The sequence below is a fragment of the Hypanus sabinus genome, chromosome 3 (assembly GCF_030144855.1).
Source record: "Hypanus sabinus isolate sHypSab1 chromosome 3, sHypSab1.hap1, whole genome shotgun sequence".
Classification (NCBI taxonomy): domain Eukaryota; kingdom Metazoa; phylum Chordata; class Chondrichthyes; order Myliobatiformes; family Dasyatidae; genus Hypanus; species Hypanus sabinus.
The window spans coordinates 55,140,083-55,164,771 of record NC_082708.1 but is presented as its reverse complement, the minus strand read 5'-3'; the positions used below and the strand labels follow the sequence as shown (position 1 = coordinate 55,164,771).

Below are 24,689 nucleotides of genomic sequence, written 5' to 3'. Positions count from 1 at the left end.
GTGTTTGGATTTTGCATTAATATTGCTTTTGAGCATCCTTTCCTTAAAATAGACCAACCTTGTTGACAGCATAATTTTGATATTATGTGCTGCTCTGGAGTGGAATATGATCTTATTTTTTGCAAGGAAACATTACGTATGTATTCACAAAAACTATACAATGGGACAAGCATCAGCTTATAAGTAAGTGTCTAGCTCAATCAGTAGATTTTGTGGCTTGGAGATTTAATCACAAGCAGGTTTTTGTGCAATATCAGATTGATTTTATGCCTCAATTTGAGCACTCCATGGCATGCGGAATATATAATGATTTTTGAGTGCATGATGCATTTGTTTGAAACATGGAATTGGCAGGGTGACATCAATTTTCATGCATCACACAATAGGCATCCTCCCTTTGAAACTGATCCATACACACAGCTTCTATACAGATAGAAAATTATGTCTTAATTGCAAATACAAGTCTCCACTTGCACTATTTATAGAGATCATTAACAGGCGGCAAGCTTTTTGGGAAGTCATTTTAATGTTACAGCCACTGTAGCAGCTTTGAAGTGAAAATCAAAAACACCTCTCTGTGCTGTTTCATTTGGGCAACCAAAGGCTTCTGAATCTTCCCCTATAAATGAAAAGGAGTGTCTCCTTCAGGGTTATAATTCCATAATGCCAAATAATAAATGCACAGTACACAGTTAATGACATGACCGTTGGCAGCGTTGAAGTACAGGGGGATCTTGGAGCCCATGTCCATAGCTGCCCAGAAGTGGGTACTCAGGTAGATGGGGTGTTAAGGTGAATCACGTGTTTGCCTTTATTGATTGAGGCATCGAGTTTAAGAGTAAAGGAAGTCATGTTGGAGCTATGTAAAATTTTATGTGGGCTGTAATTCTGTATTGTGTGCAATTCTGGTTGCTGCATTATAAAAACGATATGGAAAAGAGGTTTACCAGGGTGCCACTTCGAATAGAGGTTGTGAGCTCAAACGAGAAGTTGGACAAACTTGGGTTGTTTTCTCTAGGGAGACCTGATAAAAAGTCATAAAAGTATGAGAGGCATAAACAGTCAGAATCAGGGTAGGAATGTCAAATACTAGGGAGCATCCACTTAAGGTAAGTGGGGGGAAGTTTGGAGCAAATACTTTTACACGAAGAGTGGTAGGTATCTGGAGTAAGCTGAAAAGGATCATGATGGTAGCGGGTACTGTGGTGGCGTACAAAAGACATAAGTGTGCAGGGAAATGAGGGATATAGACCACCTGCTGGTGAAGAGATTTAGTTTAATTTGGGATTTTGTTTATCACAGAGACTGTGGACCGTAGGGCCTGTTTCTCTGTGCTGCTGAACAGATGTACGTTCTTCTCTTCTTGTTACTCTCCAAACAACAGTGGTTGGATGCAATGCTCCCCTTGTCTTTAGGAGATGCAGGTACGGTGGTCATTAGCACAGGTTGATTTTAGCAGATGTGTGAAATTCCTTTGAAGGTCTTAATGTGCCCTAAAAGATAAATAGTCACAACGGGGTCCTCTACACAAGGTATGCATACAAAAATATGCACTAATAGAAGTAGAAGAAGCCTTGACATACTGTTGTGGCATGTTTATGGACAATTATATTTCTTCTTGCACTATTTTAAAAAGTATCATAGAATTTTTTTAATTCATCTAGAGAAGAAGACAATATTTCCCCCCAAAAGACAGGTCTGTTTTTATTAAATTCAAGCAGTTTCTTCCTGTTCTGACCAACATTTCTTCATCATCCACTTGCTTTTATCCTGTCTTTGTAATGTGCTATATGCAATTGATTTTTCCTGTGGAATAATTTCAATTGCTCATTGAAAAGTAATGAATTGCTTGTAAAACATTTCAGATACTGTTGGTATGAAATACGGTGCTACGTAATTCTTTCCCAATTGCAGTAAAAATAATATTAAATGTAAAGCAAACCATCCATTTGTATGTATTTCCATCTTAGGTAGGGAACATTTGAGGGCATTTTAAACAATGGGTTCCAAATTTACTAATCTAGGAACCAATCTGGACTTGGGGCAAACATGCTTAGATCTTGCAGTAACTTTTATATTTGAAGATGCTATAATATTAATATGTAAAATTCTGTAGTTTTTACTTCTATAAATTTAAAACATTAACAGAACAGATGGATGTCAAATGATAAGCAATAATAACCCTTGGAAGCCAGAATGAGGGATCAGCCTGGAGCCCCACTCTAATTCCTGGGAAAGAAGTACATCAGTCTGGCTAACTCTCTCTTCACCAATGAGGGAGTCAAAAATGTTGTAATGTGTGGGAAAACCAAGACTTCAGTACTTCCTATCCAAAACTTTCTCTCCCACATTCAACCCCACCTCAACTGACATGATCAAGCCTAACTTTAACTAGAGATTTTTAAAAACCTCTCGGCTGTGCAGTCAAGATAGGAAATTCAAGCCACTTGTCTGTTGTAATGGACAGGTAACACATTTGCTTCCCATCCTTCTTTATGAACTCATTAACATCCACAAATCTGAATATAATTTTTGATGGAAGGGGTGGACAATCAAGATGAGTTTTATTAAAGGTCCAGTAAGAAAGGTACTGACAGGTCAGCACTGAAATGGAATATGAATATATACAGAATTGTGGCCATTCCACTCATTGACCATTTTAAACCCAGAAAATAATTTCATGCATTTAGTGTGCATGCTCTATCTTCTGCAGTCATTGACTAGCCAAGATCTGGTGTCATTAAAGTTCCTTGTCCAACGGTACATGGAGCTGGTGCCCAGTATACTTCAATTCAAGGAGAACTGATAAATAATGCTAATGGGGGGAAATTACTGACTTATAGTATCTCCTTGCCAACATTTCTTCCATTATCAGCACCAGCCGAATGATTTTGTTTATGCTTCCAAGGATCCACTTTGAAGTTCTGTCCTGGACATGCTATTGATTTCAGTGGAAATAAGGATCAGTTTCTTCTTAATGTTGTACACAACTGTTGTTTTACACACAAGTGAAATTCTACCCATATGTACAGTGCCATAAACAACTGAAAAGAGATTTAGCCCATATTTAATCGGCATACCTGTACAACTCGTTAATGCAAATATTTAATCAGCCAATCACATGGCAGTATCTCTGTGCACAAAAGCATGCAGACGTGGTCAAGAGTATCAGTTGTTGTTCAGACCAAACATCAGAATGGGGAAGTATTGTGATCTAAGCAACCATGACTGTGGAATAAATGTTGGTACCAGATGTAATGGTTTGAGTATCTCAGAAACTGTTGACCTGCGATTTTCACACACAACAGGCTCTAGAGTTTACAGAGAATGGTGCAGAAAACAAAAAAAAATTCCGCAATTGTGCGGGCAAAAACTTGTTAATGAGATTTCAGAAAGAACGGTCAGGCTGGATCAAGCTGACAGAAAGTCAAATAACTAAACATCCCAACAGTGGTGTGCGGTAGAGCATCTCTGAATGCACAATATATTGAACCTTGAAGTGAATGGGCGACGGCAGCAGCAGACGGGGGGGCATCGAATAAAGTGGCCACTATGTAAGAAAATATCCAGCTTGGTGGTGCAATAATATCAGCGCCGGACTCTGGTGCATAGGTTCCTGAGTTTGAATCCAAGTCGGGTTGAGTGTCGAGCTAGCAACTCGGCCTCGTTTTAAAAAATAGAATAACTTGCTACATAAACACCATCATGACGGTGCCCATTGCCAAGTTAAGGGCTATTCTTCTTCTTCTTCCTCTATGTAAGAGATTAATGCCTCAACTTTAATTTTAATAATACAGCTGTGATTTTATAATCATGTTCCTCCTTTTAAATTTTTACTGGACTCCAGGATATCTCTCCTGTTCTACCTGTTACTTGGTTGAGAGTCCAATTCTGTAGAACTGCTTTATCCCCAGGGAAAGAGTCTTCAGGAACATGCAGGCCATGGTTAATTGTTTAAAACATTATATTTACCAAACACATGTTGAAACGAACAGTAGAACCAGTTTGTCTCTTCAGAGTCTGAGGATTGCAGAGCCAGAGCACGTAACTTCTCCTGTGTGACACAGTGGGAGTGTGCTCATTATAGTGTCCCCGCATTAAAGCCTGAGCCTTTGAGTTTCTTCCTGTTCATTAGGCATTATAGATTTATTCAAAATGTTAAAGAAATTTTAACATTTAATGAAGGAGTGTATTTTCTTGGGAAAATATGATTTTATAATCATTAGTATCTTTCTTGGTGTGTGAATCTAACAATGCAAAAAGATGCTGGTATTCAAGATGAAAAGATAACCCAAGCTTTGACTTTGTAAGGGAGTGGGTGTAGTTTAAAAGATTGTCCACAAAATCTTTGAATCATTGAGGTCAGGTTCTGCCTAATTTCTAATGAGTTGGACAAGCTTTCAGGAGAGCTATTAATAAAATTTGGGGATAAGGCAATTCTGTTTCTTTTGACAAAAACCTTGCAGTCTAACCCATTGTAAATTGATATTGAAAATGCTGACTCCTTTACAGGGGGTGATGAATACAGTCCCCCCAGACCACAAGGACCAGTAACTTCCACTGCGTTTCCAACCTGTCACGAAAAGATCCAAGAATTGGGCTTGGTAATAGACACGGGATAATTGGTAAATTGGTTCATTATTTTCATGTGTAGTAAGGTAGAGTGAAAAATAACTGTTTTTCATTCGTTCCATACTGGTCATTTCATCACTCTGTAATACTAGGGAAAAGCAATAACAGAGTTCAGAATATAGTGGTTTTCATTTCATGTATTTTTGTTTATTTAAAGATAGTGCGGAATAGGCCCTTTGAGACAGACTGCCAGCCACCCCAATTTTTAACCCTAGCCTAATCACGGGACAATTTACAATGACCAATTAACCTACTAGCTGGTATGTCTGGAATGTCGAAGGAAACAGGAGCACCCGGAGGAAACGGTTGCATTCCTTGGGGAGGACGTACCAACGCCTTACAGAGGATGCTGGGATTGAACTTCAAGCTGTGACGACCCGAGCTGTAATAGCGTCATGGTAACTGCCAGAGTACCGTAGCGCTGTGAATAGAAAAAGAGTCCATCTCATCGTATAAGATAAGGTGGTGAGGTTTACTTGTCTGCGCTGAACTGAGGCTGTGGCCTACATCTAACAGGCTCCTGGATTGGTTGTGACTGGCTTTGTGGCTGTGAACTCACTTATATGAACTGCACTTCTGAATGTTATTTGCTTGCTTTTATTGTTTGCATGACAAACAATAAAAATAAATAACAATGCTACTTTCATTGTTTACATTGGGTGTATGACTGTCTTTCAGTGGGTTCTATTGGGTTTCTTTTGTTTTATGGCTGGCTGTATGGAGACATATCTCAAGGTTGTAAGTAGTATACATATTTTGATAATTGTACTTTGAACTTGAGGTTTGTTCAGTAAATATAACAGCATAATGGACGCTATCCCTGAGGCCTGGTGGTATGTGCTTTCAGGCTTTTATAATCTTCTTCCTGATGGGAGGGGGGAGAAGAGGGGATGTTCAGAGTTGAGGAATCTTTGATTATGTTGGTTGCTTTACTGAGGCAACCAGACTGTAGACAGTGTCCGTGGAGGCTGGTTTTTGTAATGCGCTGAGCTCTGTCCACACTCTGCAGTTTCTTGGGATTTTACTGAATACAAGGTGTTGATCTGCCCACAATCACATCCACATCATCAGAGGCAACCCAGCTGGGTAGCTCCTGAGGCTAAGATCATAACAGAGTTTACATGGAAATTGATTAAACATTTGAAAGACCATGAGAAAAGAGTAGCTGATTCTGGTTGAAGAACATGACCACAAGTACAGGGGTTGAATGCAACTTTACGACAGGATTTGACTTCCATCCACCATTGTTTACTTAGATACATACTGTTCGCATGCAATGTCTGTGCTGCTTGACAGCCAGAAGCATTAATTCCAAATCCAAACCATCTCAGATATATGTCAAAATTTTATAACAAACTCACCACCACCTTATTTTCTATATTTCTTTACAACATAGAGGGCAGCCATTCAGTCCATCAAGTCCATGCCAGCCCAGGGAGCAATCTAATTTTTCTACTAATTTCCCTGTGTTTATTCTCTTTGCATTTCCATCAACTTTTCCCAACCACCGCACATTTGAGCAATTTTACAGTGGCCTGTTTATCTACTCTCCCACGTCTTTGCAATGCATGAGGAAACTGAAGAACGAACAAACACAGGGACGTGGCCACTGGACATCAGGATTAACTGCATTCCAATGTCTCCCACAATTATAGCCTTGTCTTTAACACCTCCAGTTGATTGTTCATTCATATTGATAGCCTCTGTGTTGCCATCCTACCTGAAATTTATGCAAACACTCGTACCTATCCAGTATTAGTTAAGCTTTCTCTCCCAGCCATGTTCTCACTGACTCTTGCTTGCATAATGGCTTTTAATTGAAATGAGTGGAACAGAATTCCAGAACAAGAGTACAACACGGAAGTGCAACTATATTGCAAGTTCAGTACCTGTGATGAGTTTCTATCCCTTGTCCAAGTCCTTTGAAAATGACAGAGGAAAAAGTAAATGAGCTGAGAGATCGATCTCAGGAAAGTGAGGATTAGGAATTCAATGTGATAGCTTTTAACAGTCCTGTACTCTGCCCTGCCTGCTCTATTAAACATGGTGTGCATTTGTGTATAATACTTAGCAGCCAGTCCGACCATCTCTACAGCTTTTATTACTTGATTTCAGATCCATTGTGAAAGTGGAAAAAGAGAATTATTTTTCTCTCTATTGAACTGTTCTGAATTATTTATTGGGTCAAGCACAGTGTTCATTTAAATCAAAGGATGTCTACTGGGATATTTTGGGTTACCATGGAAACTAAAAGCAGGCCATAAGCTGAAATGTTCATTGATCAGCTTCGACAAATTAAAGCATCAGAATTGGTTGTGGGGGTAGCTGTGAGAGTGAAAACTCTTTAATCATACTGCATTAGTTAAACTGGCTGTTCTTTTTTCAAAAAAAAGGCTCAAGACGGTACACCAGGATTTGTTGTCCCATTTCAGTGTCTTTGGTGTATTGAAATGCATTTCATTCCGAAAACCTTGTGCTAATATTTTGACTTTGACACAAACTTGAATTGTACAGTAAAGACAAACATTAAGATTAAAAATTTCAATAAAGAAAGATCTCCTGTTGACCAAGAGAGATGAAAGGAACATTACTTTCATAGAGTACTATAGCACAGGAGCAGGCCCTATTGCCCATCTGGTCTGATATTCTCCTAGTCCCATTGACCCGCACATGGACAATAGCCCCCCATACCCCTCCCATTCGTGTACTTATCCAAATTTCTCTTAAATGTTGTAATTGAACTCACATCCACAACTTCATTCTACACTTCCACCACCATCTGAGTGAAGAAGTTCCCCCTCACATTCCCCTTAACTACTATACCTTTCATCTACAAGTATTTCAAGAATTAAAAACAATAATATGTTGGTCTTTCAGCCATCTATCAGAATCTACCTTTGAAGCAGCGCCAACGACTGAGCATAGATTTCATTTGAGCCATTAAAGATTTTGGTCTGGTAAACAAAACAATATTATTTATACGTTCTTTTCTTTAATCTTTTCTATATTAAATTGTGTTCTCAATTTCCCCCACTAAAAGGGCCCTATTCAAAGAGTGTGGGTAACTTGATATACTTAGTGTGAAATCTAACATATGGCGGCTAATAGTATGAGCCCATTTCCTCTAATTACAGCCCCCATAAATCCCTGTTGCTAAGTGATCAGCAACAGGAACTGCTGGATACCGTATTCAGGAGGGCTGTATTCTTGCCACCACTGAAAGACAGTGTTACTTTCCTAGCTATTTGGCTCTTTTGAAATTAGCAGCAACGTAATATTATTAATATTTCCAAATATTATTCAGTTCAATTCAAAGTGCATATTGGATTTATCAATGACAATCTCTTAGGAAAATATAGTTGATGAGGATATTGAAGAGTCAAGATCTTAAGCTGTTGGTCAGGCTTTACAGTTAATGTTTCTCTCTGTCATTACACATACTTGCTAAAACAGTCTTTGATGTAAGTTAAAAGAATAAGTCATGAGGCCCCTTTTTTTATATAAAATCTGGATTGATCTGATACAAACCTCATTTAATGTGTGCCCATTGTAACCTTACACACTATTCCTATCAGAAATCTGCTAATTCTTACCTTAAAAATGTTCAAAGATGCTCTTTCCATTACCCTCGAATACAATGAGTTCCAAAATGCATGACACTCTGAGGGGGAAAAAAGGTGCCTTTTCAGTCTTAACATAAGAAATAAGAGCAGGAGTAGGCTCGTCAAGCCTGCTCCACCATTCAATAAGATCATAGCTGATCTGACCATGGACTCGTCTCTGCCTACCTGACTTTTTCCCCTGCTATGCAAAAATCTATCCTACCTTGTCTTAAATGTATTTACAGAGGTAGTCTCGGCTGCTTCATCGGGCAGAGAATTCCACTGATTCACCACTCTCTGGGAAAAGCAGTTCCTCCTCATCTTCTATGGAAAAAAGTACAGTCGACATTTCGGGCCAAAATCCTGGGAGGGAAAAAAAGCTGAGGAGTAGTTTTAAAAGGTGGAGGGAGGGGAGAGAGAAACACCAGGTGATAGGTGAAACCTGGAGGGGAGGGATGAAGTAAATAGCTGTGAAATTGCTATTTACTTCATCTCTTTCACCCATAACCCATGACCTCTAGTTGTAGTCCCACCCTACCTCAGTGGAAAAAGCCTGCTTGTACTTACCCTATCTATACCCCTCATAATTTATACCTCTATCAAATCTCCTCTCAATCTTCTACGTTCCAAGAAATAAAGTCCTAACCTATTCAATCTTTCCTTATAACTCAGGGCCTTCAGACCCGGCAAACATCTCTGTAAATGTTCTCTGTACTTTTTCAACCTTATTTATATTTTTCACATAGATAGGTGAACAAAATTGTACACAATACTCCAAATTAGGCCTCACCAGTGCCTTAAACAACTCCAAAATAACCTCCCATCTCCTGTACTCAATTCTTTGATTTATGAAGGCCAATAAGCCAAAAGCTTTCTTTACCACCTTTTCTACCTGTGATACCACTTCCAATTAATTATGAATCTGTATTCCCAGACCTTCACACACCTTTATTGGGTAAAGTATATATTTTTGATGTTAGTCTTATAATCCAGTCATTCAAGATGAAACAGTTAAGATCATCACTGTCAAGTAATGTTTTAATATCTCTTTCTCTCCATAATTACTAGTGAATTTGTATAACCATACCCACATATTGTGCATTTGCTTGATTTATGATATTTCAAGAAAAATTCTGCTGAATTAAAATTTAGCTACAAAAGTGATATTACATTTTTACACAAATATTGTTGTTGGCTTTTAATTCTCATTTATTTGATATATGTGGAGCTTCTCTTGATTCAATAAACTTATAGGGCTTATAACTAATGTATAAATGATAGAAACATTAGTCCTCACATTAGAAAAGAGGAAGTGTGTAAGTGATAAATTAATTATTTTTTTCTTGCTAGATTATACTAATGCAGAGTTCCAGATACTCATACTGTCACAATCAAGACCAATATCCATCCCTCAGATGCAGCACAAATCGAGCATTTCTGAAAAAACGTAAGTCATCACCTCCTTTCTTACCATTTACTTTTTATATAATCAATTGGATCAATGATTACCTGGCAGCTTTGAGTTGCAGGGGGTGGAGGGGTTAGATAGTTAGTAAATAGCCAGTGTGGCAGTTTAATTGCCATTCTTAATAGACTGACCTGATTATGGTGCACATCTAAAATGCTTACTGCAAAAATAATAGGGAGCCACATATCTATAGTTTCTTTCCAACATGTCAAGAGGTATGAAGTGGGTTTTGTCTACAATTGCTAGATTGACGTCTATCATGTAATGATAATTATTGCAAATCTGGACATATTCTACAGTACATCTACTTTGCTTTCCTTTTTCAAGAAGTAAATATGAAGTGACCAAAGCTGTACATGTATTTGATATTTCGGATCATTCCTGGATTAGCAACTGATGATTAGCAATCCACTAGTTGCTGCAAACTGGATTGCGCCTTTATGTGTTGAATCCAGATACTTTGCAGAAAGCACTTATAGGTGTATTTCAGCTTCTGGTTCCATCACATCCTCTGGGGTTTCTCCATTTGGAACATTGACAGTTAGTTGGTTAAAGATAATGAGCAAAGGTGTTATAGATCCCATTGCAGCATTATGGTTATTAATGTAGGTATACGATACAGAATGACTATTGAGATATTGTTGCAGCATACTCTGGTATCGTTGGGAGTTTGCTGCCTTCAGTAAGAATGTTCTGTTGATAACTCAGCCTTCATTATATATCTTTGTAGTCAGCAAAACCATTTATCCTTCCTTTGATGAACCTAGAGAGGAGAGACTGTGAGAGTTTATTGCTGCTGTTGGATTTTCTTTCTCTCTCACTCTTTCACTTTCTCTCATACCCTCTCCCCCCTCACAATCTCTCTCTCTCCCTCACCCACCCTCTCCCCCTCACTCTCTCATTCTTTCCCTCACTTCCTCCCCCTTCCCCTCCAACTCGTGATCCCACTTATGCATTCACTCGCTCTCTTGTGTCAATACTCTCAAGTAGTCTCACGTTGCGCACATTCTCTTCCACAATCTATCTCTCGCGCTCTCTCACACATACACTGTTGCACATTTTCTCTCACAAACCCTCACACATCCTCTCTCTTGCATGATTTCCCTCATGCTCCCACGTGAACATTTTCTCTGCTAGTTTCTCTCTCATTCCCCCTTGCTCATCCTCTCTGCTCGGCCCCTTCTCATTCTTCCCCCTCTCAAGTGCCGTCAGGCTTCTTTTCCCTAATTGCCAGTCTCCTTTTATCCTTCTAAACTAGATTTTATGTCCTTAGCTGCTATGAAGCTTCATTTAATGAGGATTGTGGGTCATCAAATGCGGAGTATACTCCAGTACAGCTCTATTGCAATGAAATGACTTGAAACTATGACAATGCCTTGAGCTTTCTTGTTATTTCTAATGCTCAGAGGATAAAATAATGCTTTCATCTGGAAACATCAAACACTCCACACTGCAGGGAAGGGAAGCCCATTATTGTTCTAACTACTTGGCAAAATTTATGACACACAGCCATCGTTCTCCTGAAAGCTCTCTATTGGTGGCTGTTATATCCTAGCAGAAGGAAACAAAACTGAGTGGTAATATTTCATCAGGAGTGACAATGCAATTCATTTTCCATAAGTTGTCCACAATTTCAGGACTTCCACATAAATACTGAAATACTTTCTCCCTGTCCCTGTAGGGTATCTAAACCCATCCGCTTGTTTTCACCTGTTTCTATTGCTTTGTCTTGATTGCTAGAGCTTCATGACCATGTTCATGACTGAGTTGGTAGTAATGCCTTTGCCAGATGAAACTATCCTACTTCCAAATGCACTAAAGAGAAGATGAACATCCTCCAGCACTGTGGTAGAGAAGCTTCTGCAACTCTCTATAGAGATGCTGCTCACTTTGCTGATGGTGAAAGGTGCTGTTGTTGGGGCCCCTGTTGGTTCACTGAGTGAGTCACCAGTCTACCATTTATGTGTAAGTGAAGATCTGTAGATGCAAATCAGCTTTAGAATTGGATTATCGGAAGGGCTTGATCTTCCTTAGCCTTATCACATAGCTTCAGTTTGCCAATGGTCCTGACATCTATATTTCAGGTAAACATGAACAGTAGTTCACATTTTTGACCATTCCATCAGGACACGTGCCTCCATCTCAGCCTGTAACGTGAACTCCATTTTCTTCTTAATCATCTTGATGATCAGTGTTCCCAGTGCCTACTTGACTGCAATACTGAACAGAGATTTCTCTCGATAATCTAAGTTTCATTGAAGAATCCTTGCTCAACTCAACAGTTGGGTCACTTGGGTCACCTACAAATAACAGCACTGTCAGGGCCCACCAAAAGCTTGTCTTTCCGAAGATTTTTGTTTATAGCAAGAAACGTGCTCTGGAGTGTTTGATTCCTAGCAGAATGATAACTGGCCTTTGAAATCAGTTGTGACCTAAATTAAATGATCTAATATGGTATTACAATCCGAGAGCAAAGGTATCTCTTGTGAAGCTAAGAGAAGCAAAAGTCACAATGAGAGGGTGTTTTCTGGTCACTGAAGATCGGGTTCTCTTGTGGTAGATTGAAGGCCAAATACTTCTGTTACCTGGAGGGTATTTCTTATTATCACCAATGTTCTTTTGTTGCAAAAACACAACAATATATAAAGCAAAGTCTAAAAAATGGAATGTTTTTAACATCTATATTCACTCTATCAGTCTCAGTTGTTCATATAAATGGATTGATTCCATATTTTAGCAAACACAAGGTTGAAAGCATAAACAAGGAAAAGTCTGCAGATGCTGGAAATCCAGAGCAACACACACAAAATGCTGAAGGAACTCAGCAGGCCAGACAACATCTATGGAAATAAAAAGATAGTTGATGTTTTGGGCCGAGACCCTTCTTCAAGACTAAGAAGGAAGGGGGAAGACAGCAGAATAAAGGGGTGGGGGAGGAAAAGGAGGATAGCTGGAAGATGGAACTTCTGAAGTACGGAAGGTCAAGGGCCGGAGAAGAAGGAACCTGATGGAAGAGGAGAGCAGACCGTAGGGAAAAGGGAAGGAGGAAGGGAAGCAGGATGAAGTCATATGCAGGTGAGAAGAGGTAAAAGGTCAGGCTGGAGAATCGAGAAAAGGGCAGGGGGAATTTGTTTATCAGGAGGAGAAATCGATATTCATTACATCAGGTTGGAGGCTACCCAGATGGAATATAAGGTGTTGCTCCTATAAGGAATACAAGGAAGATAAGGGTGGCCTCACCTTGGCACAAGAGAGGGCTATGGACTGACATGTCAGAATGGAAATTGGAATTAAAATGTTTGGCTACCAGGAGGTCCCGCTTGTGGCAGATGGTGTGGATGTGCTCAAGAAGCGGTCACCCAGTTTATGATGGGTCTCACCCCAGCATGGGGAGCACCAGACGCAATAGGCAACCCCAGTAGATCTGCAGGTTAAGTGTTACCTCACCTGGAAGGACTGCCTGGGGTCCTGAATGGACGTTTGTGGGCAGCTGTGGTACTTGGGCAACTTGCTGAGGTAAGTGCCTGGAGGGAGATTAGTGGGAAGGAACAACTGGACAAGGGAATCACACAGGCAGTGATCCCTGTGGAAAGTGGGTTGGGGAGGAGGTAAAGATTTATTTAGTGGCAGGATCCTTTGGAGATGGCAGGTTTCGGAGGGTAATGTGTTAGATGCAGAGGCTGATGGGGTGGTAGGTGAGGACAAGAAGAACTCTACTGCTGTTAAGGTGCTGGGAAGATGGGGTGAGCAGGATGTTCTGAAAATGGAGGAGGCGAGGGCAGTATCAATGGTGGAGGGAAGGAAACCCTGTTCTTTTAAAGGAGGAGGACATCTCTGAAGTAACGGAACAGAAAGCCAAGCACTGAGAAGAGATGCAGCGGAGTTGAAGAAACTGAGAAAAGGAAATAGCGTTTTTACAGGAGACAGGGTTGGAAAAGGTATTGTTGAGATAAACAAGGGAAACAGTAGGCTTATAAAGTATGTTGGTTAACAGTCTATCACCAGAGAAGGAGACAGAGAGATTGAGAAAAAGGAAAGAGGTTTCAGAGATGAACCAAGTGAACTTAAGGGCAAAGTGGAAGTTAGACACAAAGTTGATTAAATTGATGAGCTCAGTGTGGATGCATGAAGCATTGACAATGCAATCGTCAATGTACGGAGGAAGAGTTGGGGTGTATTACTGCGGAAGGGTTCAAACATGGTCTGTTCTACGCAGCCAACAAAGAGGCAGGCATAGCTGGGTTCCTGGTAAGTGCCAATGGCTACCCCTCGAATTTGGAAAAAGTGAGGGGAGCCAAAGGAAAAGTTGTTGAGGGCGAGGACCAGTTCTACCAGGTGGAGGAGGATGGTAGTGAAGGGGGATTGGTTGGCTGTTTCATCAAGAAAGAAGTGGGAGCTTTGAGCCTTGATGGGGGATAGAATTGTATAGGGGCTGGACATCCATGGTGAAGATGAAAGTATGATTCAGGATTAGATTTATTATAATTACTTTAGGGAACATGAAATTTGTTTTGCAGCAACAGTAAACTGCAAAGATATATAATTGTTATAAGTTACAAAAGAAAATAATTATTTCAAAAAATGAATAAAGGAGGTGCTCCCTGTTGATGGGTGCACAAACTGTTCAAAAATCAGCATTATAATGCTGTATTTTAGGCGGTATAAATTTTGTTAAAAGAAATATTTCATAAAAACATAGAAAAACTACAGCTCGATACAGGCCCTTCGGCCCACAATGCTGTGTCGAGGATGTACTTACTTTATAAATTATCTAGGGTTACCCATAACCCTCTACTATCTAAGTTCCATGTACCTATCCAGGAGTCTCTTAAAAGACCCTATCGTATCCACCTCCACCACCGTCACCAGCAGCCCATTCCATGCACTCACCACTCTCTGTATTTATAAAAAAAAACTTACCCCTGACATTTCCTCCAAGCACCTTAAAACTGTGCCCTTTCATGTTAGCCATTTCAGCCCTGGGAAAAAGCCTTTGACTATCCACACGATCAATGCCTCTCATCATCTTGTGCTCTATCAGGTCACCTCTCATCCTCTGTTGCTCCAAGGAGAAAGTACCACTTAAAAATGAAAATAACTAAATAATTTGCTTTAGAGCTGTAGGATTGAAGAATATTAGCAAGGACAGTGGAGGTAACTCCACTGCTCTTAAAAATAACATAATAGATGCTGAGTGGGCCTCGTTTTAACATCCTAAACAAATGATTGCACATCAGTGGTATTGCACGCACTCAGTCCTGGATTGTTGAACAAGAATGTTTATACTGATGTCTTTGGAATGTGAACCCTTTACCTTTCAAACTGTGGGCAGAAGTGCCATCAAATGAGGCAGAGCTAACTCTATGATCAAAGGAAGATCTACCATCATCCAATTTCTTTTTCCATCCCAAACAGCAAATATCAGCATTTTCAGGAGAGATCCAACGCCTGTCTGACAACCGAAAGCACATTTTTCTCTGCAGATCACCTAATCCCAATCAGAAAAAACAATGGCCACTTTAATTTTTCCCATCCTCAAAAAACCACCATTTATCCACATGCTAATTATGTAAAAATAATGATTCTCATCATTCACTATATTATAATTTCTCTGAAATATTCCAAGTTAATTGCTCTAAAATGCAGTTACTTATTAAATAAAGTATACAGAAGCAGGCCTTGCTGACCATCAGGTACCCATCCATTGCACTCTACAAGTAAATACAGTTGCTGTTTCATTCATTAACAAGAGTAGTGACTAAAGAGATAATTATTATTGGTGATAGCACTTTAAATTAGAATTTGGGCAAGACACTTCCTCAAGGAAAACACGGGATTTGTCATTTTGCTCAAACGTAAGTTTTTCTCTTACAGCCACACATTGTGCAGTGTGTAAAATAAAGAAAGACTAGTAGTACTGTACTAGCATTAATTGGCCAAGACATTTAAACAAATGAAGGATTCTGGACAGCTTTGCTTTAAGGAGCATTAGCCATGGGTCTGCTGCATACCTATCAATAATATTACTTTGCACAATAATATTTTATGATATCTTTCTCAAAAAAAAAAGAAACTTTCATTAGTTGCATTGGAATCCATTAGTCATAGAGTCATTCAGCACAAAAACAGGCCCTTCGGCCCGAATGATCTGTGCCAACCAAAATTCCCATCCAAGCTCGTGCTATTTGCCCACATTTGGCCCATATCCAACTAAACCTTTCTTATCCATGTACTTGTCCAAGTACCTTTCAAATGTTGTTAACATATTTGCCTCAGCCACTTCCTCTGGCAGTTTATTCCATATGCAGATTAAGCATCCCTTATCTAAAATACTTGGAGTTGCAAGTGTTTCAGATTTCAAAGTTTTTCAGGTTTTGGAATATTTGCATCTATATGATGAGATAGCTAGGGGATGGGACCCAGGTCTAAACACAAGTTCCATTTACATTACATATACAGCCTATACATACACCCTGAAGCTAGTTTCATATAATAATTTTGTACATGAAACAATAGAGTGTACATTGAACCATCAGAAAGGAAGGCTATCACCACCACGGATGCCTGGGTGGAGGGTTAATGGCTATTTGGTACCTTTTCCGACTCTGACTTTCTGTGCTGCTGATGAACAGTCTTTGTCTTACACTTGTTTATCACACATATGTACTGATGCAGCCATTCAGTGTGTTAGATTTTCATCAGTGACATTCTTGGCAAACTTCATAACGAACTTCTCTGTTGTATCATGATCAGCACGTGGTTCTTCACCACAAATCTTTAAAAACTTAATGACGTGCCTTTTCTTAAATTCTTGTAACCAGCCTGCTGAATATTCACAATTACCTTCAATTTTCTGTTTAAAAACTCAGGGATGCATCTGTTTGCTTGTTACATGATCAGTCAGCATCTGTTCACTCCAATGATGAATCCACTCTTTCAATATACAATTAAGATCTTCATTTTGAGCTTTATGAAATAATTTTCAATTTTTAACTTTTTAATTACATTTGTGATGTTACTTCTCAGAACTATACGTGATATGGAGAGACCTGCACATCACCTGGGAACCTTCCAAGCACCTTGTGGAATTTTCCAGTTGTGATGTCATTTCAGTGGTTTTGGATTTTGGAATTTCGGATAAGGGGTGCTCAACCTGTACCACTCTCCCTCTGGATGAAAAAGTTGCCTCTCAGGTTCCTGTTAAATCTTTACCCCTCTGCCTTTAAACCTTGCCCTCTAGTTCTTGATTCTGCAACTCTGAGAAAAAGACTAGGCACATTCACCCAATCTGTGCTTCTGATAATTTTATACACCTCTCTAAGATCACCACCCATTCTACAATGAGAACGTCCCAACCTGCTCAATCTCTCTTCATAACTCAGTCCTGGCAACATCCTTTTAAATTTCCTGTGCACTCTTTTCAGCTTAATGGCATCTTTCTCATAGCACGATGACCAAATCTGAACACTATATTCCAAATGGAACCTCACCAATATCTTGTACAATGACAAAATAACATCTTATCTTCTATTTTCGTGTTCTGACTGATGAAGTCTTCACCACCCTATTGGCCTGCAATGCCATTTTCAGGGAACCATGTGCTTATACTCTGAGACCCCTCTTTCCTACAACACTCCCTAGGGCCCTAGCATTGACTGAAGGTCCTACCCAGATTTGTCTTCCCAAATTGCAGTACCTTGCACTTATCAAAATCAAATTCTATTTCCCATGCTTCGGTCCACTTATTCAGCTGATCAGAATCTCTCGGTAGATCATGATACTCAACATCTTCATTGGAAGAATTTTGACGAGTATCATTCCTTCCATCACATTGTAAGAACAGAATATTGTGTATTTTATATAGTTGAAGGAAGGATAAATCCAAATCTCAGTATTGCTTTTATATTTGGACAATTTGCCTTCTTTTGCATATTGTTTTTTGTCAGTCCTATATCTGTATAGCTGTTTTTTTTTATAAATTCAATATTTCTTTTCTTATAAGTGCCTGCAAGAAAAAGAAACTCAAGGTAGTATATATACTTTGGTAAATTTACTTTGAACTTTTGAACTTTGAAATCTGAATTCCATCATTTTCATCACTAGGATATCTGGATGAATGTTTTTATGTGGCAACTTGATTTACAGATAGTCCTTACAGTATGTGTCAGCTATTCAGACATCATAAATCAGTGCAAACATATACAAATATTTTGCCTGCTGCCATCAGTCTTTCTAAAGACACGGACTCCTGTTGTTATCAGCTAAGATCATTCAGCAGAAATTCCTCTTACCACCATCTGTGTGAACTAAAATTTGCTCTACTTTTATATCAAAAGCCATTCGGACTGGAAGGTTCTTTGAACCGCTAAGAGAGGAGACAGGGTTTCTGGGTCATTCATTTATCATTAATGGATGCTGTTTGGTAATGACAGCCTTCAAAAGGAATAATTTGACATCAGCAGGCTAACTCCTTTATCTTAAAGAGCAGTCAGCATAGATCAGGTACTTTGTCAGTCTGCCAGTTGAAGAGGCTGGTAGAGGTAGGGTGGCGGGGACAAGAATTGAAACTCCCCAGAGAATGGGGTAGTGCTGCAGGAAATCTCACAGCCTTACTCGATATAACAAGATAAAGACTCAAGGTTGTTTAGTATCATTTCCTGTACACAAGGGTAAAGGAGAATGAAATAATTGTTACTCTGGGATCCAATGCAGCACCAAAAAAACCACAAAAGATAAAGAAAATAATAATGATAATAAACATGATACATACAAATACATAAGATAGCTTCTATATATAGATTGTGTTGGCGCGTGGCCTGGTGGATAAGGCATCGGACAAGTAATCTGAAGGTCACTGGTTCGAGCCTCAGCTGAGGCAGCGTGTTTGTGTCCTTGAGCAAGGCACTTAACAACACATTGTTCTGTGACGACACCAGTGCCAAGCTGCTTGGGTCCTAGTGCCCTTCCCTTGGACAACACCGGTGGTGTGGAGAGGGGAAGGCTTGCAGCTTGGGCAACTGCCGATCTCCCATACAACCCTGCCCAGGCCTGCGCCCTGGAAACCTTCCAAGGTGCAAATCCATGGTCTCACAAGACTAACAGAAGCCTATTAATAGATTGATTGCATGTCCAATGAAGTGAGGCAAGACTATACATAAAGTGGCTGACATAATGTGGTGAAATTAGCAGGTGGAGGTGTTGATATAACTTACTGCTTGGGGAAAGTAATTGATTTTGAGTCTGGTGATCCAGGCATGGATACTACATCGCCTCCTTCCTGATGGGAGGGAGGGAGACAGTCCATGATCTGGTTAGGTGGGATCCTTCATGATGTTACTTGCCCTTTTCCGACACTTTTCTGCACATACACATCTCCTTGATGGCGGGCAGGCTGCTGCCAGTGACACGTGTGATTTTTTTTCAGTTTTCATTCTAAATATTTATACAGATTACAAAAACACTTAAAGTGCCTCGCAGTTTTCAGGCAGAGTAAAAATTTCACACTTAAGAGTTGGTCTGTGCAACTGTTAAAAAAAAATTGGAGACATTGTTGTGGAATTACCACTCACTGTACAGAGATTATTCCATGTTCCACCAATCTTGATGATAAAGGAGGAAATAAGCATTGCAATGTAGCTGTATTAACATGAAAGAAGCCAGTCAGATTCCACTCTGGGTACCATTTCACCGGGAAATAATCACTAATGCAACTTACAATGTATTAAACTTATTTGGTGCAACTTACTCATTGATCCAAGCCTCGGGCTTTGCTCTGAGAATTGTAGTCTAGTTGTGTAAGTTACGATAGGATGTCTAGGTGTGTTCAAAGAAAATTTATCATCACAATGCATATACTACTTTGAGATTCATTTTCTTGCAAGCTTTTACAAGAAGAAATAGAATCTTACAAGAAAAAAAACCTATACCATAAGCAAAGACTGAAAAACAACAAGTGTGCAAAAGAAGTCAAACTATGCAAATAAAAAAAAACTGAGAACGTGAGTTGTAAAGAGTCCTTGAAAGTGAGGTTGTAGAATCTGTTCAGTGTACTGGTGAATGAAGTTATCCACGTTAGTTCCAAATTTGGTGGTGTGGGAACTAAGGCTTCTGTGCCTCCAGGCTAGTGGGGGATTTTGATGATGGAAGCTGCTTTCTTCTGATAGTATTTCCTGTAAATGTTATTAACAGAAGGGGCAAGAGGGCTTTGCTTGTGATGGACTGGGCTATATCTACCACTTTCTGTAGCCCTGGTGTGGCTAAGACTTTGAAAGACTATGAACTTAAAACAGCTAATTGTGAAGTTGATAATAAAACTAAGAACATTAATTCTCTTTTTTGTTTATTGCTCCTAGACAATCAAGTATACTTCAGAATATAAGGTGGCCAACAATATGTAATGAAGATTATTGTTATCAAGATTTCCTGCACTCCATTGCATCCCATGGCAAAGAATATTTATTTTGTTAGAATTTTGAATATATACCAGATTTAAAATCATTGTTAGTGCATGGATATAAAAGCTTCCAATTCCAGCCTAGAAGCGAATGAGCGACACTTTCACAATGATTGAATGCAACAAAACACTCTTGGAGAGATGCATCCCTGAGTTTTTAAATGTGACAAATCCAGTTGTGAATTCAAGCAAGACAAATATTCCCATCTTCATAAGGATAATGCTTGCAATAGTGATGATGTCAATGATTGCAATTGGTCTCCTTGGCAATGCAATAGTGTGTTTAATCGTGTACCAGAAGCCTGCAATGCGCTCGGCAATCAACCTTCTCTTAGCCACCCTTGCATTTTCTGACATTATGCTATCTTTGATGTGCATGCCTTTTACCACAGTCACCATTTTAACAGTTGAGTGGATCTTTGGGGGTTATTTTTGCCGGGTTTCTGCTATGTTTTACTGGTTCTTTGGCTTAGAAGGTGTGGCAATTCTTCTGATAATCAGTGTTGACCGTTACTTAATCATTGTGCGACGACAAGACAAACTAAATACCTATCGTGCCAAAATAATGATTGTCATTTCATGGACCATCTCCTTCTGTATCTCCTTTCCATCGGTGATTGGCTGGACTGCAGTGGAAGTACCTACCCGGGCACCCCAGTGTGTCCTAGGATACACAGAGGTGGGTGCTGACCGGGTTTATGCCTTGCTCTTGCTGGTGACGATGTTTTTCATTCCTTTCAGCGTGATGCTGTACTCTTACCTCTGCATTCTGAACACAGTGCGAAGAAATGCAGTGCGGATCCATAACCATGCAGATAATCTCTGCTTGAATCAAGTAAGCAAGCTCGGATTAATGGGTTTACAGCGACCTCATCAAATAAACATTGACATGAGCTTCAAAACACGAGCCTTCACAACTATTTTAATCCTCTTCATTGGCTTTTCATTCTGCTGGTTGCCATACACTGTCTTCAGTCTCCTTTCTGTTTTCAGCAAGAACTTCTATCACAGTCACTCCTTCTACACCATTAGCATCTGGGTCTTATGGCTAACTTACCTGAAGTCAGTCTTCAATCCCATCATCTATTGTTGGCGCATCAAGAAATTCCGGGAATCCTGTGTTGAACTCATGCCAAAAACATTCAAAATCCTACCAAAGTTACCAGGCCGGACAAAACGGAGAATCCGTCCCAGTACAATTTATATTTGCAATGATCATCAGTCAGCTGTATAAAGTAAAACTTTTTTCAATATGTCTTTAGCAAATACGATAAAGTAGAATATTTTCCTGTTATATACACTTGATATTTATTGTATAAAAGCCTGCTCCTATGAGGATTGGTTGCCACTATATTGTAATTTATTAATACTGATTATCTGTTTGTTAGTGTTCACAATTAATGTAAATATGACTCTTCTGGTTCTGGTTTAACTCCATTAGTACCATTATGAAAGATTTTTGAAAATATTTTCATGAAATAGATATGAGTTTTTCAGGATTTTACATTGAGTAGTTGTGGTAAAATAACATTGTGGATCAGCATCTCAAAGCACATGATTAGTTATACTTATAAATTATTGGTAATGAAAACAGGAAGCTTTTATAACATGCAGCCAATTGACACAGTTAGGAATAGGATTAATATTTAAAAGCAACAATAGGGAAGAGAATCTGTGGGCCATTTGTGGAAGAATATGATTTAACATGTAGATCATAGAACACAGGACACAGGCCTTCAACCCACTCAGTTGTGCCAAACTGATAAAGCTAACAATGTCTAATTAAACCTCTCATATTAATGCTAAATTGTGATCTTTTTTATGTCTGGCCCATGGACTCTTTATATAACAAACTGTGTTTGATTAGTTTAAAAACAGAAGAAATCTGTAGATGCTGGAAATCCCAAGCAAATTGCACAAAATGCTGGAGGAACACAGCAGGTCAGGCAGCATCTTTGGAAATGAATAAACAGTAGGCATTTCAGGCCAAGACACTTCATTGGGACTGGGATTTTAAAAAAAGTCTCCTCTTTCTTTCTAGTCCTGATGAAGGGTCTTGGTCCAAAACATCGACTGTTTACACTTTTCCATAGATGCTGCTTGGCCTGCTGAGTTCCTCCAGCAATGTGTGGGTTGCTCAGATTATTTAAAATCCTTTATAAACTTGCATATTGATCTTAAACTGTATTATTATTTAATTACTTTGTAAGAGGTACAGCAATATAATTGCAAGAAACTCAAACATATATCGTATTAGTCCAGTTTGATCACTTTAATGTAGCTTCTATATCATAATGTTCCAAAACTTTTCATCATTAGCCAATATGGTAACGTCTTAAAAATTCAATTCCATTTTATCAAAAATAATGAAATGGCTCTTGGTCATGTCCTAGCACACAGACTCCCTAAGGGACTCACTATCAGAATGTAAGCATCTTTGTATCTCTGATGGTTAGATTGCCAGTCCTGTTGAAGGATATCAGCCTGAATCATAAACTGTACTTTTTTTCCATAGCACTCAGCAAGCTGCCTGGCTTGCTGAGTTCCTCCAGCATTTTGTGTGTGTTGCTTGGATTTCCAGCATCTGCAGATTTTCTCTTGTTTTAGATTGCCAGTTCCTCTCCTTCAGCAATCCCCTTAAAAGAGCGGCCAACCTTTAATTTTAATTAATTCTGTCTTTGGGGTCAAGCCTTTGAAACAACCAATGATCATGTGGATGCTAGAAAACCAAACATAGATGACTCACATCCTTTGCCGATGCTTGGTGTTAGTACTAGTCTTAGAGCTGATGTTCAGTCATGAACTGCACCTCTGTTTCTGTCCCATTACCCCTTCAAACACACAATTGTTAGAAAACTCCCCTTTCATTGGCAACTGCAATGCAGATACTTAGGAGATGATGGAAAGGAGGAAGATAAATTCCTTTGTGGGAAATGCTGCCTCCTATTAAAAGCAGAGGCCATGGTTTCCCGAGTGGAAGTAGTGGAGAGAATCCACAGAACAGTTAAGATCGAGAGCACCTGGAAACAAATAAGAAAACATTAAATCACAGTTCCCAAAAATTAATGTCTAGGTTTTGTATAAATTCATAAATACTGAAATAATCTTGTGGTTTGTAGCATTTTGGGAGTGTGTCATGGGCAACACCTAAACTTGAAATGTGTTTAAACAGCACAGGAGGGCATTGTATGATGATAGAAAAAGTGCAGAAGTGTGCTCCCAGTATTATACAAAGCCAGGACTTGAAGCACACTGCCTTGGTCCTTTTCTGAAGATACTGGATGCCTGGCTGACTATAATGTGGTGGCATTCAAGTGACAGAGTTATTCAAGGGAAGGGTCAGTATGAACAATTGACAACTACATCTGATGTAACTTCAGGAGCTGGTGAAGATCCTGTTCAAGGGGAATAAAGAAAAGTGTTGAAGATCAAATTTATCTTCCAAATAACTATTTTGCCTTCGTTCATTTTCACCTTTGCTCACATTGCAGAAAGGAAATACTGTATATAGAGCACATTATCTCCATTGATACCAAAATATATTTCCCAATCCGGCAATGCTTTCTCAAAACGAGATACAATTAACTGGTGAGAGCCAGGAATAGGCCATATCCCAGCATGTTACGCATCACAACCTGCTGCAACTGCTGAGAGATACCAGTTCTTCAGGACAGTTATGCAGTGAGTTTAAGGAAACTATTTTGGGTAAGTCCCTGATCCAAGTGAGTACAGCCAAGCAGTATGACAAAAGATAGTAAAAAGCTGCCTAAACATCCAGTCTGAACTGTTGGTGAGATGCACGTGCAAGGCATCCACTGACTAGGTAGGCTCTGATCACTGGAAAAGACAAACATCAGACATGCACAGAATTGAAGCAGTCTGCAGAAGCTGATGATGAATGTACAGTATCCATTGCCTCTCTGAGATAATACGTGGAAAAATGGTGAAACTAAATGTTACTCAGTAAGCTCATGGACACTTTAGAGGAATAATGAGGGGTGGGGGTGGCAGAAGGAAAAATGTTAGCAGCTCCTTTCTTGAATGATTGACTCGTAATGATTTTCTTTATGCAGCTGCCTCCTTTTGTAGCAATGCTAAGTGACATCCAGGACTACATTTCTGCTTTTGTTTCAAAGAATTTCTGCCTTTGTATACTATCACTTCAACTTGCTGCAAACTGTATTGAGTATCCTTTTAAAGATAAAGAGGTTTATTTTCCTGTCCTGACACCCAGATTGTCCCAGAAAAGGATGAATTGAAACTGGAGCGTCTTACTTCAGAGATAGTAAATTGTTTTAAGAGATTTTTATTTTTATTTAATCTTTATTTCTATTTCTCAACCCAACTTGACTTTACTTCACCTGTCTCCATTGTATTGCTCTTGCATTTCCAGTTTTCAAATTTCGTTAATGAAATACATCAAATGCTTTACCATTCAGACTAGTGCCTTCCACCTTGTGATGTTGAAAGGTGTGGGGAAACATCTTTCCTACAGAGTATGCCATGAGGCTCATCACTTGAGAATGTTTGAACC

General features: G+C 39.3%; 1 protein-coding gene across 3 annotated transcripts in view; it reads left to right on the top strand.

The window, feature by feature from the left end:
- The window catches only part of gpr45 (G protein-coupled receptor 45), a 53,880-nt gene extending 30,323 nt beyond the window's left edge, over positions 1–23,557 (top strand). For all 3 annotated transcript variants that reach the window (XM_059963315.1, XM_059963313.1, XM_059963314.1), the window contains exons 2-3: positions 9,585–9,681; positions 20,055–23,557. In XM_059963315.1, coding sequence (XP_059819298.1) covers positions 20,247–21,389 — 1,143 coding nt within the window. In that variant the 5' untranslated portion in view covers positions 9,585–9,681; positions 20,055–20,246 and the 3' untranslated portion in view covers positions 21,390–23,557. The remainder of the gene's footprint in view (positions 1–9,584; positions 9,682–20,054) is intronic.
- Positions 23,558–24,689: the final 1,132 nt, after the last annotated feature.